The following is a 25,476-nucleotide window of genomic DNA, read 5'->3' as shown; positions in this document are numbered from 1 at the left end:
CATCCGGGCGTGTACATATCATAGCATACATTATTGAACCAATCAATGATTGATATGGAATCCCATTCATTCGTCTACGCTCATCAAGTGTTTTTGGGCACTGAGTCTTGCTTAGAGTCATTCCATGAGACATGGGTAGGTAGCCTCGCTTGGAGTCCGCCATCTTGAACCTATCAAGCACCTTATTGATATAAGTGCTTTGACTAAGTCCAATCATCCTTTTATATCTATCTCTGTAAATCTTGATGCCCAATATGTACTGTGCTTCTCCTAGATCCTTCATCGAAAAACATTTCCCAAGCCAAATTTTGACAGAGTTCAACATAGGAATGTCATTTCCGATAAGTAATATGTCGTCGACATATAATACTAGAAAAGCAATTTTGCTCCCACTGACCTTCTTGTATACACAAGATTCGTCTGCGTTCTTGATGAAACCAAAGTCACTGACTGCTTCATCAAAACGTATATTCCAGCTCCTGGATGCCTGCTTCAATCCGTAGATTGACTTCTTTAGCTTGCATATCTTTTTAGCATTCTTTGGATCCTCAAAACCTTCAGGCTGTGTCATAAACACAGTTTCTGTTAAAACGCTGTTTAAGAAAGCAGTTTTGACATCCATCTGCCATATTTCGTAATCGTAATATGCAGCGATTGCTAACATTATCCGAATAGACTTTAGCATTGCAACTGGTGAAAAGGTTTCATCGTAATCCACACCGTGGACTTGCCTGTAACCTTTTGCGACCAATCTAGCTTTGAAAACTTTAAGTTTCCCATCCTTGTCCTTTTTCAGTTTGAAAACCCATTTGCTTCCAATGGCTTGGTAGCCATCTGGCAAATCGACCAAATCCCATACTAGGTTTTCAGACATGGAGTCTAATTCAGATTGCATGGCTTCTTGCCACTGCTTGGAGCTAGGGCTCGTCATAGCTTGTTTGTAAGTCGCAGGTTCATCACTTTCAAGTAATAGAACGTCATAGCTCTCGTTCGTCAAAATACCTAACTACCTTTCCGGTTGAGATCTATATCTTTGCGATCTACGCGGGGTAACATTTCTAGATTGACCATGATTCTCACCAGATTCTTCTAAAGATCTCTGAGTTTCATCCTGAATGTCATCTTGAGCATTCTCTAGAGTTTGTTGTTCGACTCGAATTTCTTCGAGGTCTACTTTTCTCCCACTTGTCATTTTGGAAATGTGATCTTTCCCAAAAAGACACCATCTCGAGCAACAAACACCTTGTTCTCAGATGTATTGTAGAAGTAATACCCCTTTGTTTCCTTTGGATAGCCCACAAGGATACATTTGTCAGATTTTGGATGAAGTTTGTCTGAAATTAATCGTTTGACGTATACTTCACATCCCCAAATCTTAAGAAAAGACACATTTGGAGGCTTTCCAAACCATAATTCGTATGGAGTCTTTTCGACAGCTTTAGACGGAGCTCTATTTATAGTGAGTGCAGCTGTATTTAGTGCATGTCCCCAAAATTCTAATGGAAGTTCGGCCTGACCCATCATTGACCTGACCATGTCTAACAAGGTTCTGTTCCTCCGTTCCGACACACCGTTCCATTGTGGTGTTCCTGGAGGAGTCAATTCTGATAGAATTCCACATTCTTTCAGATGGTCATCAAATTCATAGCTCAGATATTCACCGCCTCTATCAGACCGCAGTGCCTTAATCTTCTTGCCTAACTGATTCTCTACTTCACTCTGAAATTCCTTGAATTTGTCAAAGGATTCAGACTTATGCTTCATTAGGTAGATATAACCATATCTACTGAAGTCATCAGTGAAAGTGATAAAGTAGCTGAAACCACCTCTAGCATTTGTACTCATTGGTCCACATACATCTGTATGGATTAAACCCAATAGTTCATTTGCTCTTTCTCCAACTTTAGAGAAAGGTTGCTTTGTCATTTTGCCAAGTAAACATGATTCGCATTTACCATAATCCTCTAAGTCAAATGGTTCTAGAATTCCTTCCTTTTGAAGTCTTTCTAAGCGTTTCAAGTTTATATGGCCTAATCGACAATGCCACAGATAGGTGAGATCTGAATCATCCTTTTTGGCCTTTTTGGTATTTATGTTATATACTTGTTTGTCGTGATCTAATAAATAAAGTCCATTGACTAATCTAGCAGATCCATAAAACATCTCTTTAAAATAAAACGAACAACTATTGTCTTTTATTAAAAAGGAAAATCCCTTAGCATCTAAGCAAGAAACTGAAATGATGTTTTTAGTAAGACTTGGAACATGGAAACATTCTTCCAGTTCCAAAACTAGCCCGGAGGGCAACGACAAATAGTAAGTTCCTACAGCTAATGCAGCAATCCGTGCTCCATTTCCCACTCGTAGGTCGACTTCACCCTTGCTTAACTTTCTACTTCTTCTTAGTCCCTGTGGATTGGAACATAAGTGTGAGCCACAACCTGTATCTAATACCCAAGAAGTTGAATTAGCAAGTATACAGTCTATAACGAAAATACCTGAAGATGGAACGACTGTTCCGTTCTTCTGATCTTCCTTTAGCTTTGGACATTCTCTTTTGTAATGGCCTATTGCATCACAATAAAGACAGCTTGATGTGGACTTGTCCTGCTTTGATTTAGCATTGCCCTTGGACTTTCCACCTTTCTTGAACGGTCTCCTTCTAGCCTTGAATAAATCTTTGGCTTCACAGTCCAGTATTATTTCAGCCTTTCTGACAAGGTGAACAAATTCTGCAACTGTTTCTTCTCTTGGTTCACTTAGGTATAGTTGCTTGAAGCGACCAAACCCACTGTGTAGTGAATTGAGCAAGATAGAGACTGCCATCCTTTCGCTTATTGGTGTTCCTAGTAGACTTAGGCGATCAAAATATGAACGCATAAGATCCACATGGAACCTCAGTGGGACGCCTACCCTCTGTTTAGTGCGAAGGAGCTGAACATGTGTTTCTTGGACCTCCATCCTATAACACCTGTTGGGAGAACTAACCTTTAGACCAGACATTGATTCAATCAACTCATGGACGTTCAGGTCCCTGTCCTCCGTGCTTCCACGACAGATATCCCTCAGATTCTTGATGAGCGTAAAAGGTTCATAGGCTACAAACCTTTTAGCCCAATCATCAGGGATATTGTTCAGCATGAGACTCATAACCTTTTTGAGATCCGCATCCCAGGCGTAAAATCTCTCAGGGGTCATGTCTCTGGCATAGTAGCTTGGCATGGGATGTGACAGTACATACTCAAGTCCATTGAGTTTGACTATTTCAACTAGCTTAGCTTCCCATTCAAGAAAATTTGCCAGGTTCAGCTTTACCATAAGCTCAGAACCTATGATGATGTTTTGATTCTTGTTTGCCATATTTAAAACTACAATTGAAAAGAATAAACAAATAAATAACCATTTACAGTTTCTCTTAATAAACTTAAATTCTAGCATACATGCATAATTCAATGTTTATTAAGCATTTTATTCAAGTTATTTGTTCCGGCAGGTGTGAATAAAATGATTCCAAGATCCTAAAATCATTGAAGAACTAAGCACAGTTTGTCGACTTAATCCTAAAACATCTTAGGTAAGCAAAAGCCTTTTGCTAATAGTCTAGAAACTATTCTTGGTTGATAGGTACGTCTAAGAACTTATTAGGTAAACCTATCGATTTTGCCACGACATAAAAGGACTCCTTACTTATATCGTTGAGTTTCACCAAAACTAACATGTACTCACAATTATTTGTGTACCTTGCCCCTTTAGGACCAATAAGTAACACCTCGCTGAGCGAAAACTATTACTAGATTGATGTAAAGGATATCCAAGCAAGTGTATATTTTGGCATGGCACCTTTTAACTCAATTTTTAAGTTTGGAACTTAAGGCTCTTACTATGTTGGTTAGATTTTAAGTGAACTAAAATCCTTAATCATGCAACATAATCAAGTCACAATCTTATGCATAATTAAGACATATTTAAAGCAATAAATAACTTAAAGCATGCACAAGATAAAATGTGATCTAGTATGGCCCGACTTCATCTTGAAGCTTTGACTTCAAAGTCCGTCTTGAAAATCTCCGTGGGAGGCACCATTTTCTTCAAATAGGATAAGCTATAACTAATTACAACTATTTGATGGTACGCAGACCATATTTGAATTGAAAAACAACTTTGGTACTTTAGACCAATTACATTCAAATTAATGGTGCGCAGACCATATTTTCTATCCTATTTGGGCCATACTAGTCACTTCATAACCTGCAAAACAGTACATATACAATATATACCATTCACCCATTCATTATCATGAATGGCCCACATAGCTGGTTAGTAAAACACATTATGCATCACGTAAACATTTGCAGCAATTAATCAAGGGCACCAATAATCTACCAATTATTCAGTCCTTATTAATTCTAATCAAGTTGTTTTAACCTTAAGGATTTGTAGACCTAATCAAGAGTTTATGACTAAAAGGGCTCCCACTTAAACCAATAAATTCATATGCTTTACTAATTTTAAACATAAAAATGTATTTCAAGTCTAACCGGAAACATACAAATTTAATTAAAATTTAAAGCTCATATAAATTTATAATTGAATCCAAAAATTTTAATTTAATTTCAGTCGTATTTAAATTAATTCATGATTTTAATTTTAGTAAAATAATTAGAATAAATAAAATTTATTATAATTACAATATTCAAAATTAAAATCCAAGAAAATAATTTAAATTATTAATTTTAAAATTAATTAAAATTACGTAAACTGAAAATTTCAAATTAAACATTCAAAACGATCTAATCGCAACGCAAACACCCTACGCATCGCACGCCCATGGGCCACACGCACACAGCCATCGCTGGCCATGTGCGCACAGCCCATGCGCTCGTTGCATAGCTGCTGCTTCTGTCCATCGCAAGCCATCGCACAAGTTGCTGCTCGCTGCGCGCGCCATCGCTCGATGCACGCGAGCCATAGCTCGCTGTGCGCGCTCGCTGCGCGCGCTTCAGCGCTCGATGCACGCGAGTAATCGCTCGCTGTGCGCGCTCGCTGCGCGCGCTCCAGCGCTCGATGCACGCGAGTAATCGCTCGCTGTGCGCGAGCCATCGCTCGCTGTGCGCGAGCAATTGCTCGCTGCGCGCGCCAGACGCTGGGCGCAGCACTCGTGGCACGCGAGCTTGCGCTCGCTGCGAGCGAGGCTGCGCGCGAATGTGCGAGGCAGTGCGCGTTGTGGCGCAGCTCGCTTGCTGCCCACACGCGACTGCCGTGCCTTGCCTTCGCCCATGCCCATTCATTCATAGCTCGTGGCCCACGACACAAGGCAGGGCTGCTGCCTTGTGCTCGTGCACCATGCCCCTGCTCATTGCATTCGTGCCGCACGGGCGACGAGCTCCCTTGCTCGTCGTCGCATGCCCGCACTATACAACACCCCTTAAGGGTAACACGAAGCGTCCATATCTTTGTGCGTGCAAGTTATATGAACGAATCGCATAAAAATTTAAAATTTATATTTAAAATTAATGACAAATTAATAAATAATATTAATTTCATAATTTTAGGGCGAAAAATCGAAAATTTATTATTCAATTGATTTCCGATTATCATGGATTCAAGCCTAGGTCATAAAAATTTAAAATTTATCATAAATTTACAATTTTTATGGTGGTTTTTAATCATAGGTTTCTAATTAAATTATAATTAATTATGAAAATCAAATTAATTCTAAATTATTCTAATTTTCAACTAATTAATCATAATTACAAATTAGATTGCATAATTAACAAGGCTAGGCATTCAAACTTGTTAAACATATACAGTAGGTCAATCAAAAATTCAAGATTTATCAACAAGAATCGCAAATATTTAATTTAACATCTTAAATTTACGAAATTTTGCATTCGAAAAACTAAAACCTTCGAAAAGTCATAGTTAGGCTTCGAATTTGAGAATTCTGGGTTCGGCAGAAAAATACTCTTTTTGTCAAAATTTTAGAATGCCTTTTACATGCGGAATTGACACAAAAATCACTCGATTTGGATGAGTAACGAAGAAACTACCGAAACACTGCGCACGTATAATTAAATAAACGCAATTTGCAATTAATTAACAATTACGAAAATTAATCACCCCTTTTAATTCTTGCAAATTTGTAATATTTAACCATGTTCATGCAATTTAGATTATGAAAATAACAAGAGGCTCTGATACCACTGTTAGGTTATGATACATATGACAATTCATAAATCATGCGGAAAAACCATTTAGCCAGAAATACATATTATTTACACATAATCATATAGCATAGTTTAGATGCATACTCTTTGTTGCGTGCCTTCCCTAGCTGCGCCCGAACCGAACAAGAACAAGTCTTTAGGACTCCAAGTGTCGTCCCTCCGTAGATAGTCCACAGCACGTCCGGATCCGCCTTAAGATTGACCAACTAGAATCGCCCTTAAGGTACTAAAGATTTTCGGCACTCTTAGGTAAGAAATGTGTCTGAATTTTCTCTCAAAAACTCACTTTGAATACTTGAATAATCTATGAAAATATGTGACCCTAGGCACGTATTTATAGAGTTATGGAAAGGGTTTTGGAATCCTATTAGGATACTAATTTATTTAATTATAACCCTACTAGGACTCTAATTAAATAATCATTATCTAATAGCTTTAGGATTTTAATCACAGTTCGAATCCCGATTGCATCAGGATTCTCGCACAAGCAATGCACGAGCACCGTACACCCGCGCAAGCCATGCGGCCCACGCTAGGCGCACAACGCACGGCCCACTGCTGTGCTCCGCGCGCGCGCCCAAGGCCTTGGCTGGGCCTGGCCTTGCGCTGGGCCTGGTCGAGGCTTGGCGTGCGCTGGTGTGCGTTGGCTCGCTGGGCGACGGCCTGGCTTCGTGCTGGGCCTTCGTCTAGCGGGCCTCGTCCGATGCTAATTCGTACGATACGCTTCCGATTAAATTCCCGATTCCGGAATTCATTTCCGATACGAACAATATCTAATATTTCCGATTTCGGAATTAATTTCCGTTTCGAACAAATATTTAATATTTCCGTTTCCGAAATTATTTTCCGATTCCGATAATATTTCCGATTCTGACAATATTTCCGTTTTCGGCAATATTTCCGATTTTGGCAATATTTCCATTTCCGATAATATTTTCCGATACGTACCATGTTTCCGTTTCCGGCAACATCTACGACTTGGATAATATTTATATTTCCGATACGATCCATATTTCCGTTTCCGGCAATATCATCGTTTCCGGAGTATTCATTTCTTGCCTGTGACGATCTCAGCTCCCACTGAAACCAAGATCCGTCGATTCCGAATATCCATAGATGGAGTATTTAATGCCATTAAATACTTGATCCGTTTACGTACTATTTGTGTGACCCTACGGGTTCAGTCAAGAGTAAGCTGTGGATTAATATCATTAATTCCACTTGAACTGAAGCGGCCTCTAGCTAGGCATTCAGCTCACTTGATCTCACTGAATTATTAACTTGTTAATTAATACTGAACCGCATTTATTAGACTTAACATAGAATGCATACTTGGACCAAGGGCATTATTTCCTTCACACAAATCCTATGACATGCCATGTACATAGTTTTCTTCCAACATTTGATTGAGGAATATGTTTTGTCATCCAATTGCCATATGTACCAATATGCAATCATTGCTTGAATTATAGACTTGAGCATTACGATTATGCATGAGGTTTCAACACAATCCTTGCCATGAATTTGCTTGTGACCTTTAGCAACTAATCTAGCTTTGTGTGTGAACACAATTCCATGTTTGATGGTTTTAATCCTTAAAACAAACTTGCAACCAATAGGTGTGAACCTATTCTTGCAAATCAACAAAATTTCAATTTTGTCATCAAAACATTGAGTATGTTTTATGGCCTCTAACCATTTAAAACATTTGAGTCTATATATGGCCTCTAACCATTTTAGGGAATCTAGGTTTCGTCATAGCTTTCTTACAAGTCACAAACTCATTAATCTACATGATAATAGTTTGACTGCAAGTTGTAGGTTTCTTCACTATCTAATAGAAGAATCTCACAGTTTCATTGACCAGAACTCTATGTTTGTTTACTATCTAATAGAAGAATCTCATAGTTCCAGTGACTTGAACTCTATGCCTACTTGGGTATAGAACATCAAACAATAGAATATCAACAGGCACTTTGAGAGTCCTTTGAATATTTTATTCTCCTTGAAGCACTTGTAAAGTCTTCTAAGAGATGTCTATTCTTTAAAAGCCACTTCTAAAGTCCTTAAAGAATAAGTTCGGATTTTCTGAAGCACTTCGAAAAGCCTCCGGAATGTCCGTTTTTGTTTGTTGTTCGCCTCGAAGACTTTCGAGGTCTATTTTCTCCCACTTGTCATTTTGGAAACGAATCTCCAAAAGGACATCATTTCGAGCAAACAAACATTATGTTCTCAAAAATTCGTGGTAGAAACAATACCCTTGTGTTTCATTTGAATAAATCATAATGAAACATATATCTATACTTGAGCCTTAGTTTGTCGAATGACAAACACTAAGCTCCCACTGAGTTTTGCAACTCTCTAGATATATTTTATGAAAAGTTATTCTGAAATTACTTTTCAATAGCTTTGACGAATTTGGTTTAGTTTGGTGGTAGTTGAGCATTTTGTTTTAGAAATTATAGGAAAAGTCTTTATGATCCATCATTGATCGAATCAAGTACTAATTGACTTCGATTATTCCAACTAAGATATGCCATATCTTATGGACCTAGATTGTGAAATTACAACACACAATCATTGATGATCATATTTGGTCTCAAGTAATCATCAACATGATCTAACCTAGATCTTTATGATTTCTTGCCAAGTGGATTTTATACTTCTGAATCTTTGAACAGATTCAACTTATATCACATTTGAGTAAATAAACCTATATTCACTCAAATCCATGTGAAATAATAAAGTCATAAAATCTTTCTTTAGCTTTGAACTCTATTGTCTAGGCGTTCTAACAATAGTTCATATCTTTTGTTACTTTCAACAAGTAAGACTAGTTGTCTTAAAACGATCTAGAAATCAATCAACTTTCAAAAGTCCATCAAAATAGAGCTTTTGAATGTTAACTTGTTGATATGGTCTAAGCAACAATGCCAAAGATTAGTGGAACTCAAATCAAGGGGTTGATTTGAACCTGGTAAAGTTCTTTAAAGAGTTGTTTGTTTTAATCAAGCATATTGACTCAACCTGAAATTGACCATTTCATTCAAATAAACAAACAAACATTGTTTTTGTGAGTCTTTCTGTGTTTGAAAACAGAAATTTAGGTATGTTGATTATGGAACAAAGTAGCCATTAAGTTCCAGCCTTTGAAAGGACTTAAAACAAACTAGATGACCCTACAACTAATGTAGCATTGCCATGCTTCATTTCCCACTTGTAGGTCATTAGTGTAGCCTAGCTTCCATTGTTTGAGTTATTACCGAAGTAAGAACCTCAAGCGGTATATGATACCAAGGAAGTTTGATTGCTAGGTCACTTCTCTTTAAACATAAACTTATAGGTAGAAACAGAATCGTAAATTCCTTTCATTTGTTCCTCGTTTTCCTATTTCTTGTACCCTTTCTTATAGGCTTAAGAATTGAATTCTTTAGTGTTGACTTTTATACTTTGTTAGACATATCCAATGTCACCAACAAGGTTCTTTACCATTTTAATTTATGTTGAATACTTTGTTTCAACTAGATGATCTTACCAGAAGCTTCTAAAGTTCTCTAAGTATCGATCTATTCGAATGTCTAGGGACTAGACTCATTCGAGAATTAAATGGAAAAAGATTTTAGGTTGTTAACCATTGGTAAAGCTGAGCGTTTAAACTCAATGCTTTATGATCTCAAAACTACATTGTATTTTGAATTCACAAGCACCAATCGGTTCGCCATTCGACTTTGATACTCGAAAACAACCATAAAAGTCGCTAAAAGAAACGTACATTTAAATTGCTCATTTTCTCTCATTTCTGTGAATCGTTCTTGGATTCATTACCAATCGAGGAAATTCACTGTTACCTTTCTAAAAGGATTTATTGCAGTGCAAGATATTTAATTATAAACAATAATTAAAACATACATTGAAGCATGCAAAGTCTAAACATTTATCATGAATAATAACTTGAAAATGAAAGCAATCATGCAATTTAAACAAGTCATTAGCATTTTATTCGAATTATGTGTTCCGACAGGTTTGAATAAAATGATTCCAAGATCCTAAAATCATTGAAGAACTAAGCACAGTTTGTCGACTTAATCCTAAAACATCTTAGGTAAGCAAAAGCCTTTTGCTAATAGTCTAGAAACTATTCTTGGTTGATAGGTACGTCTAAGAACTTATTAGGTAAACCTATCGATTTTGCCACGACATAAAAGGACTCCTTACTTATATCGTTGAGTTTCCCCAAAACTAACATGTACTCACAATTATTTGTGTACCTTGCCCCTTTAGGACCAATAAGTAACACCTCGCTGAGCGAAAACTATTACTAGATTGATGTAAAGGATATCCAAGCAAGTGTATATTTTGGCATGGCACCTTATAACTCAATTTTTAAGTTTGGAACTTAAGGCTTTTACTATGTTGGTTAGATTTTAAGTGAACTAAAATCCTTAATCATGCAACATAATCAAGCCACAATCTCATGCATAATTAAGACATATTTAAAGCAATAAATAACTTAAAGCATGCATAAGATAAATGTGATCTAGTATGGCCCGACTTCATCTTGAAGCTTCAACTTCAAAGTCCGTCTCGAAAATCTCCGTGGGAGGCACCATTTTCTTCAAATAGGATAAGCTATAATTAAAACTAATTACAACTATTTGATGGTACGCAGACCATATTTGAATTGAAAAACGACTTTGGTACTTTAGACCAATTACATTCAAATTAATGGTACGCAGACCATATTTTTCTATCCTATTTGGGCCATACTAGTCACTTCATAACCTGCAAAACAGTACATATACAATATATACCATTCACCCATTCATTATCATGAATGGCCCACATAGTTGGTTAGTAAAACACATTATGCATCACGTAAACATTTGCAGCAATTAATCAAGGGCACCAATAATCTACCAATTATTCAGTCCTTATTAATTCTAATCAAGTTGTTTTAACCTTAAGGATTTGTAGACCTAATCAAGAGTTTATGACTAAAAGCGCTCCCACTTAAACCAATAAATTCATATGCTTTACTAATTTTAAACATAAAAATGTATTTCTAGTCTAACCGGAAACATACAAATTTAATTAAAATTTAAAGCTCATATAAATTTATAATTGAATCCAAAAATTTTAATTTAATTTCAGTCGTATTTAAATTAATTCATGATTTTAATTTTAGTAAAATAATTAGAATAAATAAAATTTATTATAATTACAATATTCAAAATTAAAATCCAAGAAAATAATTTAAATTATTAATTTTAAAATTAATTAAAATTACGTAAACTGAAATTTTCAAATTAAACATTCAAAACGATCCAATCGCAACGCAAACACCTCAAGCATCACACGCCCATGGCCCACACGCACACAGCCATCGCTGGCTATGTGCACGCAGCCCATGCGCTGCGTCGCATAGCTGCTGCTTCTACTCTTCGCAAGCCATCGTACGAGTTGGTGCTCGCTGCGCGCGCGCCAGCGCTCGATGCACGCGAGCATGTGCTTGCTGCGCGCGCGCCAGCGCTCGATGCACGCGAGCCATCGTTCGCTGCGTTCGCTCGCTAGCGCTCGCTGCGGGCCAGCGCTCGCTTCGTGCACTCGCCAGCGCATGCTGTGCGCGCTCGCTAGCGCTCGCTTGGTGCGAGCCAGCGCTCGTTGCGCGCGACATCAACGCTGGGCGCAGCACTCGTGGCACGCGAGCTTGCGCTCGCTGCGCGCGAGGCTGCGCGCGCTTGCGCGAGGCAGTGCGCGTTGTGGCGCAGCTCGCTTGCTGCCCACACGCGACTGTCGTGCCTTGCCTTCGCCCATGCCCATTCGTCCATTGCTCGTAGCCCACGACACAAGGCAGGGCTGCTGCCTTGTGCTCGTGCACCATGCCCTTGCTCATTGCATTCGTGCCGCATGGGCGACGAGCTCCCTTGCTCGTCGTCACATGCCCGCACTATACAACACCCCTTAAGGGTAACACGTAGCGTCCATTGCTTTGTGCGTGCAAGTTATATGAACGAATCGCATAAAATTAAAATAATTTATATTTAAAATTAATGACAAATTAATAAATTAATATTAATTTCATAATTTTAGGGCGAAAAATCGAAAATTTATTATTCAATTGATTTCCGATTATCATGGATTCAAGCCTAGGTCATAAAAATTTAAAATTTATCATAAATTTATAATTTTTATGGTGGTTTTTAATCATACGTATCTAATTAAATTACAATTAATTATGAAAATCAAATTAATTCTAAATTATTCTAATTTTCAACAAATTAATCATAATTACAAATTAGATTGCATAATTAACAAGGCTAGGCATTCAAACTTGTTAAACATATACAGTAGGTCAATCAAAAATTCAAGATTTACCAACAAGAATCGCAAATATTTAATTTAACATCTTAAATTTACGAAATTTTGCATTCGAAAAACTAAAACCTTCGAAAAGTCATAGTTAGGCTTCGAATTTGAGAATTCTGGGTTCGGCCGAAAAATTTTATTTTTGTCAAAATTTTAGAATGTCTTTTACATGCGGAATTGACACAAAAATCACTCAATTTGGATGAGTAACGAAGAAACTGCCGAAAAACTGCGTACGTATAATTAAATAAACGCAATTTGCAATTAATTAACAATTACGAAAATTAATCACCCCTTTTAATTCTTGCAAATTTGTAATATTTAACCATGTTCATGCAATTTAGATTATGAAAATAATAAGAGGCTCTGATACCACTGTTAGGTTATGATACATATGACAATTCATAAATCATGCGGAAAAACCATTTAGCCAGGAATACATATTATTTACACATAATCATATAGCATAGTTTAGATGCATACTCTTTGTTGCGTGCCTTCCCTAGCTGCGCCCGAACCGAACAAGAACAAGTCTTTAGGACTCCAAGTGTCGTCCCTCCGTAGATAGTCCACAGCACGTCCGGATCCGCCTTAAGATTGACCAACTAGAATCGCCCTTAAGGTACTAAAAATTTCGGCACTTTTGAGAAAGGAATGTGACTGAATTTTTCTCTCAAAAACTCACTTTGAATACTTGAAAAACTTGTTATAAATTGTGAACCCAGGCCACATATTTATAGGGGTATGGAAAGAGAATTGGAATCCTATTAGGATACGAATTAATTAAATTAGAATCCTAATGAAACTCTTATTTAATTAATTTATCAAATAGAATTAGGAATTTAATCGATCATTAAACGAATCCTGTACGTTTTAGGTTTCGTATGTGAACACAAACACCCACGCACGCACAGCAGCCCACGAGGGGCGCCTATGCGCGCGCGCGTACAGCCCGAGCATCGCAGCCCACGACTGCCGCAGCCTTGGGCGCGCGCTGGGCCTGCCTTGCGGTGGGCCTGGCGCAGCCTTGGGCTGGCGTGTTGTGGCGCGCGTTTCCCTTGCTGGACGTGGGCCTGGCTTCGTGCTGGGCCTTCGTCTAGCAAGCTCGTCCGATGCTAATTCGTACGACGCGCTTCCGATTAATTTTCCGATTCCGGAATTCATTTCCGACACGAACAATATTTAACATTTCCGATTCCGGAATTAAATTCCGTTTCGAACAAATATTTAATATTTCCGTTTTCGGAATTATTTTCCGATTCCGATAATATTTCTGATTCTGACAATATTTCCGTTTCCGGCAATATTTCCGATTCCGGCAATATTTCCATTTCCGATAATATTTTCCGATACGTACCATGTTTCCGTTTCCGGCAATATCTACGACTTGGATAATATTTATATTTCCGATACGATCCATATTTCCGTTTCCGGCAATATCATCGTTTCCGGAGTATTCATTTCTTGCCTGTGACGATCTCAGCTCCCACTGAAACCAAGATCCGTCGATTCCCAATATCCATAGATGGAGTATTTAATGCCATTAAATACTTGATCCGTTTACTTACTATTTGTGTGACCCTACGGGTTCAGTCAAGAGTAAGCTGTGGATTAATATCATTAATTCCACTTGAACTGAAGCGGCCTCTAGCTAGGCATTCAGCTCACTTGATCTCACTGAATTATTAACTTGTTAATTAATACTGAACCGCATTTATTAGACTTATCATTGAATGCATACTTGGACCAAGGGCATTATTTCCTTCAATTGGAAAGTTTTAGGTAAAATATATATGAAATATATTAATTATATTATAAGAGAGGCAAATCGGAGAGTGGCATTTGGAAGCTCCAGATGGATTTTCCTCTCTTTTAGCTTAATACTCCATACCCAGATGTTTCTTAAAAATTGACTAAAATATAATTCAATTGTTAGCCTTAAATATTTGGAGGAACTTTTTGAAGTAGAGAGGACCACGTGTTAGTTGCTCATCGATTTTTTTTCTTATTACTTTTCCTTTTTTTTTGGATATATCAATTTTATTTTCACTGTTGTTAGTAAGTAACTTCAACTATTAATATCTTAAATTATCAATTAATAAAAATTATTAGAAAAAGTGGTAGTATTATGTAATTATTTAGGCAAATTCAACAAAATGCTACGGAGTACATGACTATATTCATCATACAGTATTAATAATCACCAAAAAAAATAGAAAAAGTAGGGTGACTTAGCTTGTGAATATAATAGCTAGTGTAAAAATCAAAGAGTTGCATCTAAAAAATTGAGGAATTATGTATTAGAGTAGTAAATAGATTAGATTATGCAACTATTGCTCATGTTTAAGTAAGTTACATACTTTTTTTAAAAAATAGTAAAATATTACTATAAATGGCGGTGATGATTATCGAATTTAGTTGCTAAATATAATACGTATAAAATTAAAAAATAATACCCTCATTGGCGGCTATAATTATCGAATTTAGTTGTTAAAATATTATAGAGTACTATAGTAACTTTTTTATACACCCTTATTCATCCTTGATTGATTTTAAATTTATTTGTATTCTAATTATGTAAGCACAAATCGATAGATTACTCTAAATTTTTTATAAAAATCCTACCATGTAGTACTCTGTATAATGAATTAAATTTTTATATCCTAACACTTTAAAACATGTAAACTTCAAGTTACTATTGCAGCAATAGTGTACTACCTATTTTGCCCCCGTCTATATCTCTTTATTACCTATTTGCCCTTTCTTTCCAGATCCTGCCACGTACACTCATCATCCACCGTCATTTCTCGCGCCCTTCTCCCACTTCGTTCTTCACTGCTTCCCTTCCTCTTTACTCCATTTTTTAGGGTTTTTCCCTTTCCTCCATTTCTAATCTTTCATTCCATTCCATTCCCTTCCCAGTCTTTTTGTTCTTTGTTCCTCGTATCTTTTCCATGATAACTTGCCTTCTTTTCGCCCGATCTTGATATCGAACACATGGACAATTCTAATGTTCTTCCCCATTTCTCGATCTTTCTACTCTATTTGGGCGTTTCTGTGTCTCGGTGTTATTTGAAGTCTTATACCTAGAAATGGCAAGAGATGGAAACTGAGGTGGTTAAGGTATACAAATTTCGTCTTTGTCTTATTTTTTCTTCAATTTTTCCGATTAAAATTATTTTTTCGGTTTTTGTTTTTTGGATTATTTTTATATTTTTTTTATTAAAGCTAGGATTATGTTGGATTAAATTATTTTTCTGGTTTTTGGTTTTGGATTATGTTGATGTTTTCGATTTAAATTATTTTACTGGTTGTTGGTTTTTGGTTTTTGGATTATGTTGATGTTTTCGATTTAAATTATTTTCCTGGTTGTTGGTTGTTGTTTTTGATTTTTCTGGTTTTTGGATTATGTTGATTTTTTTTTTTTTCGATGAAAAGTCTTAGTTGATGGTTGCTTCATAATTTGTTTATGGGTTATAATTTGTGATTTTAATTGACATTTTGTTTATGTTTTGACTGAATCTAGAGCTTCACTGGCTATGCAGGTGCTTTCCTTTCTATGAAAGGGGAGTTTGGAGGCTTGGAGATGTTGGTGTTGTTTTGTTGTTACTTTGAGAAGTCTAAGCTTGATGCGACTCAGAAGTAAACCCTATCTACCCCTGAGGTTTAGTACTTACTCCCCTCTTTTTTATGGGTATGAATTTTTAGTTTATTGGTGTTAAGAATTTGAATTATTTTAGATATTGATTTCATTTTTTATCATTATTGGAAATGATTGTGCTTGAGTCTGTTGAATTGGTCGAATGCATCTGCATGCTTTAAATATCTTGGGTGTTCGACTTTGTATACACCTCTCTTTTCCCATCTTTGTATAACACTACATACTTTAAAGATATTTGGTCTGGTTGTTTAAGTGAATAACTTCATATCACATTTCTAAGTGAACACCATTTAAATGATGTTTTAGGTGTTTTTATTAATCTTTTTAGTTATATCTAAATTATACAGATTCGGGGAGTGTTTTGACTACATGTTTCCAGAAGAGTCATGAATAACAACTAATTTGAAGATCTTTGGAAGCATCATACAAATGGAAGAAGCAAAAATATGTCGTTTATGACGACTAAAGCAGGTCTTCTTTAAATCCTTTTGTAAAATAATTAATTTTCTGCAGTCATAAATTCATCTGTACCGCATTGTGGTTTGATTTGTATCATTTTCTTCCCTCGTATAACGTTGTATTCTACATTTTGTTGTATATATATATATATATATATATATATATATATATACATACATACATGTGACTATCTGTGAATTGCATTAATATTCAGTACAATCTCTGCTTTTTAGTTTGAGTAGAAATCATATGAGGGACTGACGGGTGATAGAAGAGCTTGTATTAGATGAAATTGATTACTGATTGGGTCTATCTGTGTTAGTTGCATGAGAAAAGCCATAACCTTCGCATGCCAAGAAAATTACTTCTTACCACAAGAGGAAGACGTCTTTGTTCATGGTTAAGAGGAGAGCATATTTGGTACTGAATGTTAGATTTTTCATATGAGATCCTTAGCCTGAACTAATCATGGAAATGTGGATGCCATTTGTTATAGAATCGCTACATTTTGTGCCCACCTTGATATCTCCCATATCATATGAAGTAGACTGGAAGTCTGTAGTGTTGTCGCAGCCATTGTCTTTTGGGAAAACCCTTCTTTTGATGGCTTCAGATGTATGCAGAGTTGCTGAGATATCAACTGTGAATAGTTCTTCATGTTCACGTGCTTCCCCTTACTCATGGAAACTCCATGAAATAATTCAAACCTAAACAAAGGGCATACTGTGGATAGTGTGCAAACCTCTACCAAGTTGATGGTTTAAGTTGAGAAATCATATATTGATGCTTTATATATTGGATCTAAATATTATGTGCTTTTGTCACAGGACTGGTGGCTCGACAAAGAAAGGGGGAACTCCAACGACTAAATGAACAACTGCGTCAGATTAATGCAGCTCTTAGAAGACAAGCGAAAATTGAGTCATATGCCCCTAGCTTAAGCTATGCCCCAGCTAATAACAGAATCCCGGAGACTGAAGTAATAATTGATCCAAAGACAGAGGAGTTGATTTCTCATCTCAAGGCTAAGAAGACTTATCTAAGAAACCAAGAACCAGAGAAAGCATACACAGAGTTTAAGGTTGCTCTGGAACTCGCTAAGAATTTGAATGATCCTGTCAAGGAAAAGAAAGCTGCAAGAGGTTTAGGTTAGTTTTTGCTTTACTTTATGATCTGGCTTAAGGTCTTCATTTGGTGTTTACATGCGGCACTTTTTACCCCTTTAACTTTGCTTCTTTGCTATATTTTACCCCTTTAACTTTTCTTCTTTTCTAATCCACCGTCAAATGTCCAGTTAACAACCACCAAATTTTTGTGCTTGTATTTCAACTGGATGGGAAACATCTGCATTTCAGTGGCATATTTTTGTGCTGCTGTAAGTTCTTGTTTGTGTTTCCCCATGCATATATCAGTCTCACATTAATTTGGAATGACAAGAGGCTTGAGCAGGTATAATCAGATTTGTAAAGAAGTTATAACAATGATCCATATGTACTTATATCTTAGAAGCATGTAGCTTGGATATTTGTTGTCAGATCCGTAAGCAGAAATTAGTTGTTTTTGTTCTTACCACTATATATAAGGTAGATTTCGTACGTGTTATTTAAAGCTGTTGATACCTCCCGTGGATATTCTTTTATGTGGTTATCTTATCAGCAATAAGAAATTTAGATGATATTTGACATACACATGGTGGAAATTTCAGTATTTTTATAATCTCCTATGTGTTAGTTTCCTTTGTGTTAGCTTCTTACATTCATCTATTATACTAAATTGCTCATTGATCTCTGGTGCGATTTCCTATGTCTACCACAATGTTTGTAGATACAACTTCAATGTTATAATTTCAGTGTCGTAGTTCTATTAAAGACCAGGTTTATATTATAGAATTGGCTTTTAATTTGCGAATGGGTTATAGACTTATAAAATGGGTTTTACTCATATACCATGTTCCTCATATAGAACAAGTTTGTGTTGATGGTATTCTTTGTTTGGCCATTTCATTTATCCTATCTGGATTTGTAATTCTAATGGATCATGCTATCAACTTTTCTTTCAGATCATCACGACATACTTGTTGGGAATTTGAGCCCTGAGGTTACAAATGCTACCTTGTTCGCATGCTTCTCTCCTTATCAAACCTGCTCGTAATACGCTTTTCATCCTTTGAACTTACCATTTAGGCAACTTTTTCATATCCCAACTGTTGGTGGGCACTCCAGGGGTTTTGGATTCGTTTTATTGGAAGCCAACAGGTATGACGGAGTAATTGTTTTATGTATTTACGTATTTAATGGTATGTTTGATAATATATCATGATTTATGTAGTTATATGCAAATCTGACCTTCTGTGACTTCTGTCTAATTTACAGGATGCACAAAGTGCAATCAAATGATCTAAATGGTATGTCTTGTACTGATACACTTCTCCCTAGCCAATGTTTCCTCTTTCTTAATTTTATTTGCATTGATGGTCATTCGTAAGATCTTATAAAAGATGAAATTCTTGAAGTTTCTTCTTAGGCAGAGTCGCAGAATGCTTGGACTTCCCTTGCGTGTTCATATATAACAAAATAGTTGTATATTATCTCATGATATTTATTTTCTTTTCTCTTTTCAAAATTTACAGGAAAATGGCTTGGAAGTAGAAAGATTCGCTGTAACAGGGCCACAAAAGGTGCTATAAGAAATGACGACAAGCCAAGCCCGGATGCTAGATTTGGGGTATGTATTACAGCTATCTTTGATGACAGTATTCTTTGCCCTTCAAAAGATCGAGGAGGATGTGGTGTTGGATTTTCGGAGTTTAGGAGAATTTTTCTTTTACATTGGATACATAACTTCAAAAGGATAGAAAGGTGGTAAAAGACAAGGTTGTAAAAGGCAATGGGGTAAAAGCAAAGGGTATTGTACAAACCCCAGGTCCTGATCCCCAGAAGAGGCAAGCAGCGTATTGAAAAATATTCAGCGATAACTGTGTGTGTTGTCCGGATGCCAATCAGATATTCACATTTGATGGGCTGATACAATTAAGAAACATTGGGGAAAGGGACAACCAGTGATTATTTAAGACACTTTATTCAGACTTTCGGTTTGAGCTGGGAGCCCATGGTAATGCCGCGTGCACTTTGTGAAAATATCGACTCGAATATCAAAGTTGTGAACTGCCTAGCTAACTGTGAGGTAATGTTTCTCATCATCCCTTCACTTTTTGTTGGATATTAAAGTTCTAATAAATCATGTCAGTGTTCCTAATTTTGTGAGAGTTACTCATTAATGATGACGTTTAACACCTTTGCATTTGTCTTATTCCATTCCATAGAAATGTTATAAATTTGCATTCCTTTTCACTGAAACCTACCAACTTTTTTGGGTGGAGTGGTTAGATAAGAAAAATTGTGATATTTGCAAGTGATTAAGATATCTTTGGATAGTTTAGTGGTTAGTATCTATTTGATTTCCCTATTGTATAAGAGGAAAGGTGGCAAATCAAGGTGATCCAATGACTCTACTAAGTAAGATGGACAGATGGGACTGTATTGTTTAATAGAAGACTTAAATGAATCTGATGCATATCAGAAGAGTTTATTAGTGACATTAGACGATCAATGTATCACAACAAAATTATGTGGTGCCTATTTAAGGTAGTGTGCGATGAATGATTTATGTGCTTTTTTCAGGGTGGTGTACATAGTTGTGACATTTTCAATGTTCAATTGCAGTTTAAGGAGATGGGTGGGAGGATCAGGGCCCTGGATCAGTCTGCAGAGAACAAGAAAGGTTTTGTTGACTGGATGAACAAGCTAAAACCTGTCAATGAACTGTTATTTTGGTCAAGCGGCATTCCTTATTCTGAACTATTCTTTCTTTTCCCCATTCTTGAATTCTTTTTCTTCTTCGATAAATAGAGATATGTGATTCCTGTTGTCATTTTGTCAAGCCGCACATTCTTATGCATCCTGATGATCACCTAATCCTGGAGGATGAAAGTGGAAGAGTTAAGCTGGAGGATCTACACTTTTTCATTCTGTTTATATGACATGATTTTTTTTTATCCTTGCGTTCCCGGGAGCAGAGAAATTTTAGCTATACAACACCACCCCCTCAATAACAAGAATCTCCTCAGGTACTTTAATTTAGGGCTTTTTATCTAATGAATTGTTTTAGCTTAATTTTTCTTCAATTTTTATTCTTGAGATGAGATATGTACAATATATGTAGGCTACCTGATGCTAGAATTTGTATGTTGATCATGATTTTAGGTTAGGAAAAGAAGAATTTGTTATTGTTGTGTGATGTGTCAGCTGATTTTGTTTTTGTTAAACTTCGTAAAAGATGATGATCAATGTTATGGAGATATCAATTAGTTGCGGCTGAAACTAAGCGATCATTGCAGATTCTGTTTCTTTGTAACCTGTATTATATTTGGTTTTTCTGTGTGTTGAAAATGAGCGCTTTCTTTGAAATCTGCAATTGCCTTTAAAGCTTCAAGTAATTTCTGGCGATCTTATAAGTTTATGATGATCGTCAACGCTGGTATTCTGAATACTTTTGATACATTTTTTTTTTCTGTCAACGCTGGAATTTCGAATACTTGGATACATTATTTTTCTCTTGCAATTAGGCTAAAGTGCATGTGAGTCGAGAATCTGTATTGTTGTTCCACTGCTTTTGATGAGGCTCTCACCATTGTTGGTGAGGCGGGCGGAGGAGTATTAGCCTTATGAGCCCAAGGTTTCAAAGGGCTGGTTTTTGCTGTATATTGAATGAAAAGCCTTTTTACGAGAAAGAGAGTTTTGGGAGGAAATTATTGAGTTAGACATGACTTTGATCTTGTCCATCGTATGTTGTTATATGATTAAACTTGGTGATGATCTTTTGATGATCTTTAATATAGCATAAAGAAGCTGGTTTTTTTTTAAACAAAATAGTATGTGTCCGGTATGGAATAGCGAGTTACCATGAGTCCACAAACTTATAGCTTGGCTCCTGTGTATCACTAGCATGCATCTTGTTGTATTTTTATTTGCTTTTCTCCCCTCATTGTGTACCTGGTCAACATATTAAATTTTGGGGTTCGGAAGTTGGTATAGGAGCATCTGAATTATCAGTTTAAACTTCTATAGTTTGGACATAAATGATTAATGGTTGGAAGTTGGAGCAAGAGAAGGTACAAGTTCTCCAATTATTAGTCATGCGTCTACAGATGGTACCCATGAAGATTCCTGTCCCTTTTTTGTGTTTATATTGGGTCTGGATTGACTGTAGGTCCGCCCTTGAAACAATTTGTGCTATCTAAGTCTCTATACATGAAACAATGTAATTCTAGCCCAACAATCTTCAAATTAAAGTTTTTTTTAATATCTTGTATTCCAGACCCTCCAACTTTGAGTTTGCTGAATGATTTGTATGAGTATTTAATCCCAAGTTCAAGTTTGTTCACTGACAATATGTTTTACATTTTCCATAAATTTGTTTGCACCGTTCTTTTACGTAAACAAATTCACATGATAGATTTTTATATCTTGGGCGGTCCAACAACTAGTATATATAAAAAGATAATCATATATTGGGAAGAGGGAAGCAGCCTTGAAAACGCTCAACTTCCATTCTCTTTTTACACCGTATGATCAAACTAAGTTAAAAAGACGATCATAATAACTACTCAACACGTGCTGGCTACGTGTCACAAATGCATGAATTCAAAACACCTTTTTGGATCAAATAAATGACGGGACTTTTGGACTTCAAAACCGGTCAAGTTGCATATGAATACCCATTTATTTAATCCTAAATGAAATGGGTCTAGGGGGCATGTTGTTTGGGTGCCCAATTGTCTATCAATTAGGTATGCTGCCCAAAATCCCACTTGGCTAACACAACATAATCAGCTCGCCATTTAAAGGCTCTACGCCTCTTATGAAGCAGCCCATGGCCCATTAGTAGTAAATCCTAACTGCATTTACTAAACAAACACTATAAATATGTCGCCCTAGTGCACATACCAAGGTACACTCATTTATTGCCTTCACACATACTTATCTCTAGAGAACTCTCTCTAGATCTGAACCTAGTGCTTACTTAGGCATCGGAGGGGTTTTCCTCGGAACCACCCTCGAGGCCAATAACATTACTTGTGTGTAGGTATTCAAACAACACTCAAGAACAAGCTAGATCTTTCACATTACGAAAGAGCCTTCAATCCGAAGCTCATTGTTTCATACCCGGAACAAGTTCAAAATTGAAACACTTCCGTCAAAAATGTTGCCATAGTACCAAAAATTAGAATAAACGTATCTGATTGATAAACGAATTGATGGAATAATTGTTGCCTCTTTGACACCAACTTTCCTAAAAGACGATTCTTCCCTACCTCCCGATGCAGCAGTACAGAAAGCGGTCGCGCTTCAGGATATATTAGCGCAGTTCCGAATTTGTGTGCACTCACAAATCCGAATGGATTCTAAACATATGCCCAAACCGAGAGCAATTTTTGAGAGAAAAGCAATGTACGTGTTTGATTTTCCTGGAAATTGTTTGTATTTTATGTTTTCCGGAAGCAACAGAAAAACTAGTTATAACAAGAATAGATAAGGCCCACAAAACTCATCCCACGCTTGAGCATCGTAATTCCCAAGACCCCAAGGCCCGAGCCTGACCTGACCCGCACGCGTGTTATGTGTTCACCCATTACACTCTCACACTTTCTCAAACAAGAGTTACACCCACAACCCAATATATAAACAAGGAGGAATTCTTTCAATTTGAGACAAAAACATTATTCATATTTTATACTCTTTTCTTTTGTCCTTCCCAACCAAGAACTTCCAACAAAAAATTTGGACTGTAAACTATATCTGGTACAATCCTAATGTATATATAATAATTATATATACATATCTAGTAACGTTAATGTGGAGAAATAATATATACTACTTTTGTTCCTTAAAGTTCTTTAATTACGCTTTTCGTTTTAGTATGTTCCTAAAAGTTCTTTACACTCTACTTTATTCCATTGTTAGCATATAAATTTTACATTTATATCCTCATTTAGCCCACTACAACATGTAACTGGCAATACTTTAATATTAATTTTCATCCACTCACATTGTTCACCAATGTTTCTTAATTACTATGGAAATAGTAAGCGTAAAGATCATTTAGGAACGGAGGTAGTATATATATGATGCCTACTTCTCTATATTTACTTTACTAGATATGTATATACGTCCTTTGTTCTTTTTTAAATGACACAATTATTTAGGCACGTTTGTCAATGCACGATTTAAATCATTAATATCTTCCATTATGGAGAATAAACTATTATAAAAAGTTGATATTTAAAAAATATTTATTTAGAAGAATCTAATAACACCTCACACGAGTATTTTTTTCTTATGTATAAATCACAAAAGTAAGTTAATTAAATGCCTTGTGTGAATAGTGTTAAAATCCAATTGTATCATGTAAATGAGAACGGAGGAAATACATGTTAAGGGTCAAATTGATCAAATTGAATCGTATTGTCTGATTTCTATGCTTGTTCATCACTATTAATATTACTATTATATGCAGGAAGGTGCAAATCTCTATTCTACAAGGGAACGCTTTTTGTCAATTTAGTAATTTCTCCCTATATAACAGACCTTTATATCCTTGGTAATTGAAAAACAAAGAATTAAAAACCAGAAATAAATTATAATTACCAAAACCCGCAATATTACAATTACCAAAAATTGGAAGAACTAATTATGAAATAATCCAAAATTTGAAGAATTAATCACAAATTTAACAAAATAAAAACGGAAAAGTTAATGAAAGAGGAAAGTATTTCCTTGATTCAAGAGTTTGATCATCGTCAAATTATATACGAAGTTAATTACACAATTGAAGGCTAGATTGTAGGTAACGGTTAATTAATCTTCTACGTAATTACTAGTTACTTCCTCCGTATTTATTTAAGAGATACACTTGGTCGGACACGGGTATTAAGAAAAATAATTGAATGAAATAAAGTAATAAAACAAATGGGGTTGACCGGTTGGGAATATATTTTAATAAATAAAATAAGTGAGGACCATGTCATTTTAGGGGATGGGGTGTGGGGATGGGGTATAAATAGATTAGAATTTGTGTTTAATTAGATGGTGGGGTTGATAAGTTACTAAAAATGGCAAGTGTATCTCTTAAATAAATACGGTCGTAAAAGGGTAGTGTATCCCTTAAATAAATACAGAGGGAGTATATGTAAGGAATTACAAACCCTCAACATATATTACACTAGTTTTATATGCACGCGTGCGAAAATTATATAAAAACTTAAAATTGTGTTATGGCAAATAATCACAACAAATATTGAAAAAGAAAAAGTCATTCGCAAAGTTCATATAAAAACAGTGAGGTTAAATAATACGTCAATCTTGCAATCTAAAATGTGAAACGGAGTAATACTCAAGACCTTACATGACAAAAAAATCTAAATCTTAGTACCAAAGTAAAATAATATTCATCCACGTAGTTGATTCTCTTTTGGAATTTTGATGACCTTTTTGTTACGGGGTAAGGGGTTATCTTTGTCATCTTTTTTATCACTCTATTTCTACCTTCGATCTATATTTTGATCTATATTTTTGTTCATTATCAAACTATAAGAAACTACACATATCAATCTATAATATATTAATACTTGAATAATTTTTAAATTAAATATTATTATAATATTATCTTATTCAAGTTTTCTTATGAGAATTATCTTTAATTAAT

General features: G+C 35.9%; 1 protein-coding gene across 1 annotated transcript; it reads left to right on the top strand.

The window, feature by feature from the left end:
• Positions 1-17,181: 17,181 nt before the first annotated feature.
• Positions 17,182-17,866, top strand: LOC130462969 (protein FLUORESCENT IN BLUE LIGHT, chloroplastic-like). The gene is made up of 2 exons (XM_056831973.1): positions 17,182-17,377; positions 17,541-17,866. Exons 1-2 carry the CDS (start codon positions 17,182-17,184, stop codon positions 17,864-17,866), a joined length of 522 nt encoding a protein of 173 aa, XP_056687951.1.
• The last annotated feature ends 7,610 nt before the right edge of the window (positions 17,867-25,476 follow it).

This window comes from Spinacia oleracea, chromosome 6, assembly GCF_020520425.1.
Source record: "Spinacia oleracea cultivar Varoflay chromosome 6, BTI_SOV_V1, whole genome shotgun sequence".
NCBI lineage: Eukaryota > Viridiplantae > Streptophyta > Magnoliopsida > Caryophyllales > Amaranthaceae > Spinacia > Spinacia oleracea.
The sequence above is the reverse complement of the archived record's forward strand: the minus strand, read 5'-3'. Positions and strand labels throughout refer to the sequence as shown.